Here is a 15,169-nt window from a genome sequence, read left to right as displayed (position 1 = left end):
AGGATTGATTCATGTGAATACATATCTTAATTCAAGTTGATGGTTTAGAACCATGAATCTATGAGTGAGTTTTGCATCGATTTCTAGTCACCTAACTTCATGTTCACAAAACTATAAGATAACAAAGAAAAAATTGGTGTCCAAATTCTTGTGAGAAATTTGATTTTTTTCTTGTATTTTATTGAAAGAATACGGACAAAAGTAAATAATTTCAAAAAATAGATGTAAAATAGGAAAAATATTATAAATAAATGTGTTCAAAATAGCTTGGTTTTCTCTCAAGATATTATAGCCAACATAAACGTAAATATCACGATATCATCATGATATTTCTCTAAAAACAAAAACATTTTGATGACATTTTTCTCTTTTAAAACGGATACAGAAATAATAAGTTTTTAGCGATATGTTCAGAAACATCCATGATATTTGTCACTATAACTTTCAAAGAAGACCCTGCTTTTGTGGGTTTACCTGGCACTATCGGTTGGACATCAAGTTAGTAGGTTAAGACCTACTCGTTTGAAAGCCCTATTATTGGATACCCTGCTTAATTAGACAGAGACATGGTGGGATCTAATCAAACTAGTTCCTTGTTTTTACTTGTTTGTTGTGTCATCATACTTTTTTTCATATTTAAAGTATGATGAGACTTTTGTGTGTGTGTGTGTGTGTGTGTGTGACGACTTCGAGATTATCGATTTGAGCAAAGATTTTCAGCATTTTTTTTATATAAAGATCATGAGCAGTATTGTGAAAATCGGCTTCACGTCTGAATCAATTTTGAAGACGATTCAAAGAATAGCTGATTCAGAATCGAACCAAACCAATAGGAATATGTCAATTTTTTATATCACATCAAATGTCAATGAAAAATAAAAAAAATAAATATTAAAACATTTTAAAATGGCCTTAAAAAGATTAACAATTATAAATATTAAACCGAATCAGTCATTTTAAAATCGATTGTGTAACCATTGGGGGCTCCGACCTTGTGTGGGAGGTTGCAAGTTCGAACCCCAAATGGTCAAATGGTATTGTTGTATAACTGGTAGGGGTCTGCCTAACCCCAGCCTTCTATGTCAAAAAAAAAATATTGTGTATCGAATTGGTCGATTCGGGCCTATTCACAACGAACAATGGTCATGAGATATAGAGGCAAAATGGCATATAAGTCTCAACCTTTCTCAGAGTCCAGACTTATGGAGAAACGTGTATTTATCTCGAGTTTTTTTTGGAAAAATATTAGCTAAAAATAAATTAATTAATATTTAATAAATATGGGGCAAAATAAAAAATTAAAAAGACATGGGTTTAGTTTGAGATCTTGTCCAGAATTGAAACTTCAAAATAAAATCATTAAAAACTTCTAAATATGGGTTTAATTTACACGTTGGACATTAGGAGACCTTTCTTATACTCAATGCATTTAAAGCTTTTAATTTTCAAGATAGATTTTAGGCAACCATTTTCTATTATCAACATTTTCCAAAACTGCCTTGTTGAGAAACTAGTTTTATTGTGTTTTTGGTGGATGAGAGTGAGTTTTGTTACTATTAAATAAGAGAGATGAATTAAAAGATAGTTTAATGAGAATTTATTCACTTGAAAATGTTGCTATTCAATGCATTTTAAATGAATTTAAGGAAAAGTAAGGGCCTCTTTTTTATTTTAAATCTAAGTTTTAGTTATTTATTTAATGTTTATACAGAGTTGGATATGAAATCATTTTATTTTATTGCTTTAAGTTTTAGTTATTTTTTAGTTTCTTTTATTTCGTGCATTTTCTTGTAATTTTTTGTTTTTTTTCTTTTCTAGATAATATGTAATTACTTAGATTTTCTCATAAATCGGTCAATCAATTTGGTATTAGAGTCACACAACGAACGATTGTTTATGATGTGAAAGTGGATCGAAAAGTTCGAAGAGACGAGACAAATGATTGCATTGATGAAAGAGATGGCTGATGGACCGGTTCCTACAGAGACGAGACAAATGATTGCATTGACGAAAGAGATGGCTGATGGACCGGTTCCTACCCACCATCCCACAAATGCACAAAAGGTACCACAGGTTAAAAGTGGATTAATTTGGAGTTCTTTTATACCATTCACCAAAGGAGAAACAGGGTACAGGTGTTCTCCTTATTTGGATCATCAACAAAACGGATCCTACCAGTTAACTTCTCTAGATGGGTGCTTAATAGAGCCACACATGTTGGGGATTGCATCACTTTCGTGGTTCTTACAAGTCTAGTAGGGTTGGAAGAAAGGCAAGTAGAGTATGGATTTGAGGCCGAGTCTTCTCCTACCAGAGGAGAATGATGCAAGAACTGAAGCATCGAGTGCATTTTAGATTCCTTTTCTTCTTGTTTTATTTTTTTTCAGATTGTATTTTGGATATTGGATCTATGTGAAATCCATATTTAATTAGAAAGTTAATTAAGATAAAAACTTATCTTAATTAGAGTTTGTTTTTATTGTGATTAGGAATTCTATGAAAAATTTAAATGTTTATGTAGAGTTGGATATGAAATCAGTTTATTTTCTTTTCTTAATTTTTTGTTTTTTTATTTTATTTTCTGCATTTTAATGCAATTTCTTAGTTTTTCTAGATAATCTCGTTGTTACTTGCATTTTCTCATAAATCGGGCAATCGATTTACACCAGGATGTAGAGCTGTCAATGGATCAGTTTGGTATCCGGTACCTGATCTGACCCAAACTAAAATTTTTGGGTATGAGTGTAAAAGGTGCCAACCTGAACCCTATCCAAGCAGTATGCGTTATGGTTTTTAGTAAGTACCCGATCCACTCCCATTGTTTTATATGAATTTTTAGTGAAAGTAAACTTGTGAATTTTATACAAATCCAGGTTGAAATTTCATTTTAATGACCCGGCAAAACTCGATCACCAACCTGATAATTTACTATCTGGGCGAGTTTGAGTACACCCTGATGGGTCCCCGTTGACAGCTCTAATAAGATGTATTGGGAGGCATTTGTCTTCATAAATATCCAAGCAAAAGAATGAGATATTTTTCTAGGCAATCTTCCACCCGTGGGTGTGTCTAGGTAAAGTTAAAAGAACCCATCAAACATCATTACTTAAATAAGAAAGAAATGGGAATTCCACCCCGACCTGGATGAACACTTTCATTACTGATTTGGCTTTTGGCAATGGATAAAAAACTCGGTTTTTATGGTAGGGGCGACGGTTTACTTCACCAAGTTGATGGGATGTCATGAGTCCGAAACCCACAAGGTCAAAGCTGGGTGTATTCTCAAGTCGGCTTGGAGACCGCAAAGATTTTAATGGGAGGGAGGCCTCACAATGTGGTCGGTGGTGGGGAGATTTTTCCGAGTCTTAGAGCCCCCAAAAAAACAAAAAACAAAAACCCAGAAACCAGTTGAAAAAGTTTTAGCACCAAGTCCTGGAAATAAGGCATGCCTAACAACCATAGAAAATCGGCACTGCTGGAAGTTTCTTAAAAATGGATTTTCGGTATGTCCACACTAAATTTCAAAATGTTGGAATAAATCATGAGCATGTAGATCTGAGTACACAAGTTGAATCATTGCAGCCGCTGTGAAAACGCATGCTGTACAACACTCTTAACAGACAATCGGTGGTTCATATCTGAAAAAGAGAATTGATCAGCTCTTTGGATTCAAACATAGCCTTCCCATCAACAGCCTCAATCCCATCTTAAAATGAACGAGGGCCCATAAGATCAATTATCATAAACTCCACCAATAGTAAAGATATACTCCACTCCCACCTCTTCCCCTTACAGAAACCAGAACTACAGAGGTTTTTCTGTCGAGAGACCAATTTCTGTTCTCACTTTTACACAAACTGCCAAGGTTCCTGCCATTCCATACGACAATCTCCATGCAATGGTGTCTATCCTGGGTCCTCATCCATACGCTTCTTGATAGCTCGTTTAATCAAGAGTAGCAAAAACAGAGTGTAATTCTTCATCTTAGATACCGCTTTTTCTGTGCACTGATTACTCTCTTCATTCATCATGATCAAGATCTATTGAGAAATCAGGTTCGTCAGGCTTGCGAATCTTTGGCAATGGGACGTTACCCTCATTACGGTCTGTGTCCTTGATCTTTTGGTAGACGCCTCTTCTTGTATTTGCAGCAAACCTAGAAGCCAATATAGTAGCTCCAAGATGTGGAAAATTGTTAGAACCTTCTACGGAAGGATCCGTAACGCCCAAGCTGTCCCCAGTATTTGCATCAATTAGCTGTTCATCTGTCGGATCAACAGACACATAGAATAAGCTCTCATGCATTTCCAGCTCCTTTGCCAACTTCCTCTTATTGTGGCGACGCCAAGCAGCTTGTATAAAGCAAGCTGCCCATGTCCTCCACTGGTGAGAGTAAAACCTAAAGGTGTGTTGCAGTTTCTTGTTGTGCAAACGCTTAAACTGATTGGCAACAAATTTCAAGTCTTCTGCTCGCAAAGCAAATGCCTCGACCTCCTCCAAGGAACGAACCGTACGAGTTGACAATGGCAAGTTTAAGGTCGAGGTAGGAAGCAAAGCCCAAGTCAGTAACTCCTCACCGCAGAAGTCACTAGACCCAAGAGTGATGGAATTGAAAAAGCCGTTTCTGCCACCGTTGGTTGTAGAGCTTTCAAGTTTACCTCTAATTATGAAAAGCATCTCATTGACTGGGTCACCCTCACGAACAATGTATGTGTCTTTGATGCTCAATGATGACACCAGGCGTTCACATATAGCATCTAGAAGTTGGTCATCCATATGAGAAAAGAAGGGGACCTACAGCATAAAACAGGCAGACCATTATGCTAGGAACTACAGTTCCAAACAGAAATATCCACCTTAGTACCTAAACATTTTGAAATATTGCTGAAGAGAACTAGAAAATACATTAAATAACAGCATTTCTTGGAAGTACAGACGCATGTTTTGAAAACAGAGCGACCATTTAAAATCATTGTAAACATCAAATACACCCAAATGAAACAGTAAAAACTCTTACACGGCGAACGAGGCCAAGGCATAGATGTCGGTGAATTTCACGGCGGAGGTCCAAAGGTAAAGAACGTAACATGGCTTCTTCATCAACTCCCCTCGTAGTAAGCCATTTAGAATGAATAAAGCGCCTCACGCGTTCTTGCAAATCTTCAGGCAATTGACGGTGTCTCATCCACTCCTCAGTATCTCTTTGCCTTACTCGCCATTCTTCAACTTTCACAGTAATTGATTGCAAATATGTCTTCAAGAAAATCAGGAAATTTTTCTATTAGTTACCATAACAAGTATACCAGGAAAGGACCAATATGCCACTACAAAATATGCATGAATAGTAATGGAAGCAAACAAGCATGATAAAGGTGCACCATTCCAACACCATAGCTCGTCCAGACTGCAACATTAAAGTAACTAATTCTTACTAGACAACGACAGGAAGAATACATTGCTTCATAAGAAAATTAACAAAAGATTATATAAAAACTGAGTTTAGAATTATTCCTCGAGTACAGATTGCTGATTGACTATTGACCCAAATACTATAATTAGCCAAACAGACGATTAAGGGTTAACCAAATTATTGATATTGAATATAGAAACAAAATAGATAAGCATTGTACGAGCTATGGAGATCAAAGAACACAAGCAGCAGCCCATAAATAAAGAAATTAACCAGGGAATGTTAAAAAGGTTATCGGACAAATTAACTAGAAGAAAATAAATATTCAATTCAACTTGCAATTAACACTACCTTCCTCCACCAATCATATAACAGTTCATCAAAACCATACTCTTGAACTCCTTCAAGATATGCCTAAGAAAACCTTGGCAAACTCCCGAGATTTTTCAACTTTTGAAAATCTTTCCAAGAAATGCCCTCCCCGAGATAATACCTTGAACGCTATAGGTGACTATGATATATATATACATATAAACATAATGCTATAGTAAGGGGGCAGAACCAAGAGGTGGGTGACCAGGTGCCCAAGTATATATATATATATATATATATATATATATATATATATATATATATATATATATATATATGTATATATATATATACCTTTGGATCATGTTTAACATGTTATTTTATTATTTTCATGTGTTAAAGTTGACTGAAATATGATGTTTTATATCATTTCTAGACCACCGTTATTTTCATAAATTGTTAGTTGTCAATTTTCAGTCTCAAAAATAGGATCTTATGATGTATTAGACATGATAAAACCTTCTAACATAGTAAATAAACCATGCTAAACACATCTATATGTTTAGATCTACTATTTGGTGGCTAGATCCATGCAAACAAGAGTGTGTACCACCGTATGGTATCATGGTACAGAACCACCTTATATTTTCCCATGTATATATACATATGTATATATGACATCTATGTAACAATGGGGCAACTCCATGTGTGCGATTAAAATATAACACTAATAAGACAATTTGGAGATGGAAGAAATGAAAAGGATAATGTTCGTGCAGCCAGTGACTACCCTTAAAAACTTCATAGTTTAATAGAGATCAGAATAATGTCAACATCCTACACCATGAACTCCTTGGTCTCTTTTGCTCCCTCACACCAAGAAGTAGAGTTGGTGCAATAAGGACCTCTTTGCATCCTTAATGGCGATGGAAAATAAATCAAAATCCCCCACAAGGAGACTCCAAAATCTCTCTCTCTCTCTCTCTCTCAGTAGTAGGAGAGGACATTGGTTTTCACAATCAATATTAGGGAAATTTGCAGCAGAAGACATTGTTCCCGTAGTTTGCATGAAAGGGCCTCTTCAAAGCTTTTTTGCATCATGAACCTCAAAATATAAAAGATTTTCTTTGACCACTTGTGAAATATAATTTCTTAAATTTGTTGTCCAAGGCCAGATCGTCCCACTCCATTAGAATGGCGGCCCCTTAGAGAAATGGCAAAAAAGACCTTATTTGATTGGAATGTTTGGCTTATTTAGGTTTGACCTTGCTAGAACACTAAAATAAAAATATTTGATTTTTTGGGATTATGCTGCCTTTGAAAATACTGTCATAAATTTTATATTATATTGAAAATAATATTATTGGCATGGAATGTATGCTATGTCACATGGGTGCGGGTGTGACACGGGTGCGGCGCAATTTCAAAAATTTTGGACACGGGGGACTCGGCTATATATATATATATATATATATATATATATATATATATATATATATATATATATATATATATATATATATATATATATATATATATATATATATATATATATATATATATATATATATATTTTTTTTTTTTTTTTAAAAAAAGTGCACAGTCTGTGACTGTGCACAGAGTCTGGCTATATATATATATATATATATATATATATATATATATATATTAAAAAATATAAAAAATTTGTTTTTTGCTCTAAAATGAACAAAAATAGACTTGATCAAAGTTGACCGAGTCAAAAATATGGACGGACTCGACCCTGGTGCGTTGACCGAGTCCAACCAGTGTTGTGAAAAGCGTTGAGGCGTAGCGAGGCGCTCCACCAAAATCTGAGGCGAGGTGTAAGCCTCGAGGCGTAAAGCGTAAGCCTCAAAGTTTTTTTTTTAACTTAAAAAAACTATAAAAAATATCTAAAATTATAAATAAATAAAAAATCTTTATTGATGAAGCAACAACCAACAGGAAATAAAAATTCTCAAATAAATACTGAAAAAAATGAGATTAACATGTAAAAGTAACATTAATGCAACAACTTAATCTATGTAAGTATCTAAAAAATAAAACATGGGCATTCATTAAATTAAAAATCGTTTCACTTTCTACAGCTGCATGCTTTCTTGAATTAAAAAAAAAATAGAAAAATTTTAAAAAAAAGATAAACACGTACATCTGTGCATGAACTGCAGCATAGAATATCAGTAAGCATCCTTGTGGACAAAAAACAAACGAATTATTCTTTTCTAAAAAGAATCAAAACTGCCCTGGAACTTAACACATAGATCACTTTTTGTCAATGTGCTTAATACAGAAATTCGAAATTGTATGATCTGTCAATGTGCTTAATACAAAAATTCAAAACTGTCATTAGGCTTAATACATCTATATCCTGTCATGGAACTTAACATAAATAAATTTCTGTCAATATCCTTAATACAAAAAATCATCAAAACCGAAAACATGCAATCAATCAAATAAATCTAAGTTGAAAAATGAAATCCTATGTAATCAACATAGAACACTTTGTTTGCTAGGACCCAAGAATGCCAAAAATAAGAATGCACGAGAACTGTTTGTTGAAGTGTGCTACTCTTGGTTCTTTCTTATACCAGGTCTTTCTGACCCAGTTTAAACAAATTGAAATATTATGAACTGTATTTTGCAGCTGCTGTTACTTCATAAATAAGTCTAACACATTAGAGGAAGCTGAGAGAGCAATGCTGGAGACATATTGTGAGAGAGCATATGTAAAAGATGGGCAGACAATTCTGGATATTGGGTGTGGCTGGGGATCTCTTTCTATATACATTGCCCAGAAATACAATAATACCTATGTCACTGGAATTTGTAATTCTGAATTGATGCAGGCCTTCATTTGGTATGGTGTTACTGAAGCCAGGAAAGACAGATAGTTGAATGAGCACTGGTCACCTCCCCAATAGACAAAGGTGGACTAGGCATCACCAGGTTAGATGTCTTGAACAGAGCCCTGCTGACAGACTGGGGGTGGGTGTGATGCACTGAAGACAAGATCTGGCATTGGGTGGTTTCCAAACATGCCTTATTAAGTGCTGAGACTTCCCCTAGAGCTCGCATGTTTTCATGGTTGGTCTCTCTTGACAACCCAGTTTAACCTTAAAAAGAGAGATTCATGTGGCCAGCAAATGCATTATGTGTGAACACGAGGAAGAAGACTATGCAGAGATCCTACCTTAACCGGCGTTTGGGGCTGCTGTTGTTGCGAGAAGGAGGTCGCTGGCGATGGTGGTCCTGTTGTCATGCACGAAAACGAGAGGGAGATGGAAGGCAGAGGGAGATAGGAGGTGAGAAAAAAAAAACATAAAAGGGGTCGGTAGGGCTTTGTTTAAGCCCTATTTTTTTGGTTGAATGAGGGTTTTGACCCTCATTTGACCAAATAAATTGAGGCGTGTGCGCCTCAGTCTGAGGCGCGCCTCGCCTCAAGGTGTGCGCCTCAAGGCCTATGAGGCGCACGCCTTAAGGGTATTGCGCCTTATGCCTGCGCCTCAAGGCACAAAGCCCCTCGCCTTGAGGCGAGGCTCGCTTTTTGCGCCTTGAGGCGTGTTTTTAATAACACTGAGTCCAACACTTGGTTGACCATGTCCGAAGTCACACCCGTGTCGGGGCATGTCAATGCAGGTGCGTCGACCCCGTAGCCGAGTCCGTGTGACATAGGATGTATGTTGTGCCACAAAGACCCATGGAGATAAGGACATGGGATGAGGATTCGGCTCACAAGAGTTAAAATTTTTTTTTCAAAAATAGGATATGAGGATACGGTTTTTTATTTTAATTAATAAAAACTATTTTCCATATTTTAATATTAAATAAATGCAATTATAAATTATTTCTACACAATGAAATGTCGTCGAATACAATTGTGATAGATGTGATATGTCATATTTGTTCTCTTCTTAGGGTTGTATTATTGTTGAGATTATTTCAATGTATTTAATGAATGGGTTGATTAGAATAGTAATTCCTATAGTATTTCTATGCAACTTTTTTATATAGAGTGATTGGTTCCTCCTAACGCAAAAGGGCAGTCTTAATCTTTTAACTTTTAAAATTTCTTTTTGGAATATGACTTTACAAATGTGATCTAAATGGTCTGTTTCATCCAACTATGACGTGCGAGCAAGGTTTTAGAAGACTTCAAAAAATCAATGACTCAGAATTTTAATAAATTTAAAGAGTCATAAAATCATATTTTTTCTCAAAGAAACATGATCCAATATTAGACTCCTAGTAAATGGATCATCTTGAACACATCTGTGGGTTCAGATTTGACAAACATGACATGAAACATCAAAAATCAGCACTATCCATGCCGTATGGATGGTAAAGAGGAACCAGTTTTCATTTATATATATATATATATAATTTGATTATTTATATTATTTATTTATTTATTTATTTATTTTCTGGTTCAGCCCTTGGCTATAGTTATCGCATACCATAAACATGTGATTCACCTCTGCCTTCAAATACCTACTCTATAGACAATTTCATGCAGATTAAACATAATATTGGAAAAGCATACTGCACATTAGTATCAAAAAATTACTAGTTTCCTACAAGGACCACGTCCAGTCCTTTACCAGCCAAGAAACTATTATAACGATCATTGTAACACCAATAATACAACAAAGACAAGGTTATGAGTTCTTAACTAGACACCAATAGAAACATACCTGCATGTTTCCAATCAAGTGTGCAAACAAAACCAAGCCGAAAATGCTTATCAAGATAGCATATACCGTCTCCCCAATATAAGTGCTTGTTGACAAATTCTGTCCGTATGAACTGGGAATCAAAAGGAAGAAACCTAGAAATGAATCCAAAAGAAAAGCTAGCAGCAGTATTTAAAAGCATCAACACAATAAACAAAGAAAAACATTGGAAGAATACATTCAATTTTACTTGGTAATGGAAGTTGTAAGGTCAACGTTATGCAGATGTGGCAGGACATTCCGATGACGATGATACACTTTCAATTTTAGCAACAACAAGGGACTTAAAATCACCTTTCCACTTTCTCTATGATAATTGGTAGCTTCAGGTTATACAGTTATTTACCCATAATTTCATCATCAGAGGTAATATGCTTACAATTTTAGCAACCAGCAGAGACAACTGCCCTTACATTGGATATATTTCTCTTAGGTTCAACCACCCATCACATTTTGGAGCTAGAAAGTAAAGCACAAAGGACTTTGCTTTTGCTAATGTATTTCTGTCTGTTCCAGCTTGAATTATGCACCTGTAGTGCATGTTTGAGTGCCTACTCCACAACATGATCTCATTAAAAAGAAAAAGCCTTCCAGCAGTATAGTGTACATAGGCTACCAAGAGTGGGGGGGAGACTGAAATGCGGCTTAGAGACATGATAAAGTATCCATACCAATTCCCAAGTCTCAACCCTAGGGAAAGAAGAAATAACAGAAACAATACATAAGAAGTTCAAATTGAGATATAAATTCATCTCCTAGTCACCCACCAACACATTAGCAGACTTTAACAGTGTTAACAGCCTCATCACTCAAGTTCCAAAAATCAAATGGTATTAGAAAGAACATCTACACCTACAAAAAGTTAGAATCTGTACCTTAAGTTCCTTAAACCCCACCAAAGGCAATAAAAGTATTTCTCAATAAATGATGATGAAACAACTTGATTAGTCAAAGAATCAGCAAAAGCACCAAAGTTGAAGCTAATATGACTGTTTCTGGGATCGCAATTGCTAAACACATGGGTAGTGTTAAGCCAAATTTGACGCTTTAACTGTCCCAAACTACTGCAATCCAAAAAAATTGGATCACAGTGTGGCAAGTGAAGATCTCCATTCTCATTACTGCATTCGATTCTCCAACATGTTTTCATTCTTTCAACTGATAGGAGATACCAAGAAGCACCGAGCACCTGGTCCACCAAAATAAAAGATGGTAAAATGTCAAATGCTGGATTTAGAATAGCTTCAAACTTAAGGTCAATATAAAAGAACTAGAAAAAGTGACCGACAAATGATGAGACAGAGAAAAGGGTACGTACATGACTAGCTAGCATATAGAGAAGTAAATTGTATACAGCTCCTGCCCAAGCAGTCTTGGTAACAACCCCAGTAGATTTAACAATTCGTGCATTCAATGGAAAAATAAGAAACAACCTAGGCACATATTGGAAGAGAACAATCAAAACAAGCTTATTGTTGGCATGAACATCAGAAGAGGTCTTCAGAGCTGGAATTATCAGCCAGATCAAAATCTGCAAACAAAAATTTCAAACAAGTAGAAAACTCTTAAACATAACGTCCAAAAGAAAATGCCTAAAAGAATCAATTTTAGGTAAAAAAAGTAGTGCATGTGTGTGTGTTCATGTCTACTGCTGGATGTATATTTTAGCAAATGTTCATCACAATATGTATACTCTCACTACTTCAAATTGACATTGTAATTTAATGCATTAACTGTCATCAACCATACACATTTAAAAGAAAAAGAATATTTGGAAGGGGTATAAACATGTGGCAAATGTGTTACGTCCGTCTCCGTGGACACATGCAATGCATGCAAACAACAAAGAAAAAAATGATTTTTCAAGAGAATTTTTTAATTTTTGTTTCCATTTGATGCATTTGTAAAGTAATCAAAATCTTTTTTCTTCTTCTTACAATGATCTGATAGTCATCAACCAATGACAAACTGGTCATCTAATGATTTAAAAAAACTATTAAATTGGAGATGCATTGCCATTAGAAACAAAGAAAAAATCCAAAAGCAGCAACCAGAGATTGGTTCATGCATCCAGACGAAAGAGAGAAAGCAAGTTTAGAGAGGGCACAGCGCGGGGAGGCTACCTGAGGGAGCGGGAGCGTGGCGAGGAGGTCGATGGCGAAGATGGCGGTGACGTAGCGGCGGGCGATCATCCTGGGGTCCATGACGAGATCGCCGCTGCCGAAGACGCGGGAGTCGCGGGAGACGAAGGCGGTGCGGAACTTGTTGAGGATGTGGAAGGCGTAGAAGAGGTCGGTGACGGAACGGAGGACGGTGACGACGATGCGGAGGCGGAGGTCGTTGGAGAGGCAGGAGCCGTCGCTGGAGACAGTGGGGAGTAGGAAATAGAGGGGGTCGAGGAAGAGGGCGACGAGGCAGGAGACGAGGAAGACCCTGTACCAGAGGAGGACGAACTCGCTGCGGGGGTCGAGCACCCATGTCCGCCAGGGGCAAAGTTGGTCCAGGAAGGAGTGGGCTGCCGACTCCGAGGCCGAGGAGGGGGTCGGCTTGTTCAGCATCAACATCGTCCATGGGACGCCTTTGGCTTACTACGGTTAGGGTTAGGAACCGAATTCGGGGGAGGGGAAGGATACCCATCGAAGAGGGGGAAGAGAAACAGATCGAGATCGAGAGGCGTCACAGAGATATCGGCGGAGAGAGAGGGGGGAGTCACTCTCTCTCTCTCTCTCTCTCTCTCTCTCTCTCTCTCTCTCTATATATATATATATATATATATATATATATATATATATATATATATATATATATATATATATATATATATATATATATATATATGTGTGTGTGTGTGTGTGTGTGTGTTTTGTGGGGGAAAAATTAGTGGGCAACTATAGGGTAGGCTTTAAAAACAAGCCCGTGAACAAGAAAGAAGCTAGTTATGAAGAGTCGGTTTAGTTATGGGTCCGGATCAAACTAGGATATCAGATACAGTTCTTGAGCTGGATATGATGCATGGCTGTGTGGTACTGGATCCGAGAAAAACATGAAAAATCTTTTGAGACGGGTTTAGTTAGACCTCATCCAACCAATATTGCCTCTCATATTCCAAGCCAAGCCAGATCTAAATAGATATTATAGTATTTGTTTTGGATAAGATCCCAATTCAGATGTGTATTACCTAAAAACGATGACAATCCGAGTGGCATCTAGATTTGAACTTTGACCTGTGTACATCCTTATTTTATATCATATTGTAAGGATAAATAACCTAAAAGCATAAAGATGGGCAGGCCATGCCAAAAAATTGATTCTTTAAATGCTACTTTTGACGGGAATGTATTGAATTAAAAAACCGTTAGTTTTTACTTAATTATTTAATATACACAAACGTACGCGTACACATATCAAACATCCAAATACATACATAGAGGCTTAATATCAAATAACAATACTAATTGCCACCTTTTAATCTGTCAACTTGAAAATTTATATAATTAATACATTCTTATGCATAGAGAGAGAGAGAGAGAGGAGAAGGGGCAATCAAATATAGGGGTGCAGCTAGCTTCGGTATACACAAACTGATTAGGAACCAACCTAATTTTGTAGACCCATGGGTTTGGGTTAGGTCCAAAATCCAAAACCCTTTCTAAAATGCATAGGCGCTAGACATGAAAATTATAGATGCAAAATTAATTAAACCCGGCCGTTATTTTATACTTGAGGCTAATGGTTCAATCTAATTTATACCCAGATTTGAGCATCCATATGTATCCAAAACTGTTTCATACCCAACCTAAACAAATATAAAATATGTACCCAAACTTGGACATGTCTTAGACCAGAAACTCAAATTGATCATAACTCAAACCTAACATACATTGATTAAAAAAATTTATATATAATTATTATCAATCCATTAGGTCGCCTTTATGATAACCTTTCTAACTCTATAAAAGTTTAAAATCCTAATAGAACTTACATTAAAACAACAGAAAATGACTCGATTGTACGATAAAAATAAGGTGTTTATCAAAAAACTACAATTTTCAAAATCTGCTTAATGCCCAAAACTGCAACTTTTTGTATGTAAAAACATTTTCACCTTTCACACACAGGAATTTCCTCGAGCTATGCAAGCTTTCCTTTCAAATGTCCAAGTATCTTAATTCCCCTCCCCCCCCCCCCGCGTATTTGCTAATTTTCTCCCACACATTTGAGAATGCCTTCCTACCTGCTTTCACGTTTGTGAATGTCCTAACCTTTACACGTGAATGTTCTCACAAATTTGTGAACATCCTCCTGCCTATACTCTTTATGCGTTTTTTAGTAAAATGAGTTTGTTGGAGAAAACAATACTTCAAAAGTGTGATGAACCTTTAGCGACACTTCAAAAACCTAGCTAAAGCTTTTAGCAATGCTTCAAAAGCATATATTACGACATTTGCATATTTGAGAGGACATTCACATATTCTTATATTTTGAAAGAAAATTTGAATATGTGTGGGAGAAATTTTGCAAAGAAAATTACAAAATAAAAGAGAAAAATTGCATATTTGGAGATTTGAGAGGAAAGTTTGCATGTGCCAAGGGTGAAAATATCCTTCATGAGGTATATATGCGTTGATCCCTATATATATATGCGACTTTAGTTTAGTATTTACAAAGTTACATGTTCAGTTTTAACTTCAGATAT

At 36.1% G+C, this 15,169-nt stretch overlaps 1 protein-coding gene across 1 annotated transcript; it reads right to left on the bottom strand.

Moving 5' to 3' along the window:
• Positions 1-3,473: 3,473 nt before the first annotated feature.
• Positions 3,474-13,202, bottom strand: LOC149837414 (putative cyclic nucleotide-gated ion channel 14). The gene is made up of 6 exons (XM_090007368.1): positions 12,597-13,202; positions 11,792-12,004; positions 11,349-11,662; positions 10,435-10,546; positions 5,018-5,254; positions 3,474-4,794 (listed from the first exon to the last, which is right to left on the bottom strand). The coding sequence occupies exons 1-6, from the start codon at positions 13,035-13,037 to the stop codon at positions 4,021-4,023; spliced, it is 2,091 nt and encodes a 696-aa protein (XP_089863494.1). The 5' UTR covers positions 13,038-13,202; the 3' UTR covers positions 3,474-4,020.
• Between the last annotated feature and the right edge of the window lie 1,967 nt (positions 13,203-15,169).

The sequence above is a fragment of the Nuphar pumila genome, chromosome 5 (assembly GCF_984573655.1).
Source record: "Nuphar pumila chromosome 5, dmNupPumi1.hap1.1, whole genome shotgun sequence".
In the NCBI taxonomy this organism is placed as follows: domain Eukaryota; kingdom Viridiplantae; phylum Streptophyta; class Magnoliopsida; order Nymphaeales; family Nymphaeaceae; genus Nuphar; species Nuphar pumila.
Note: the sequence above shows the minus strand (reverse complement) of the source record. Positions and strands in the feature narration are given on the sequence as shown.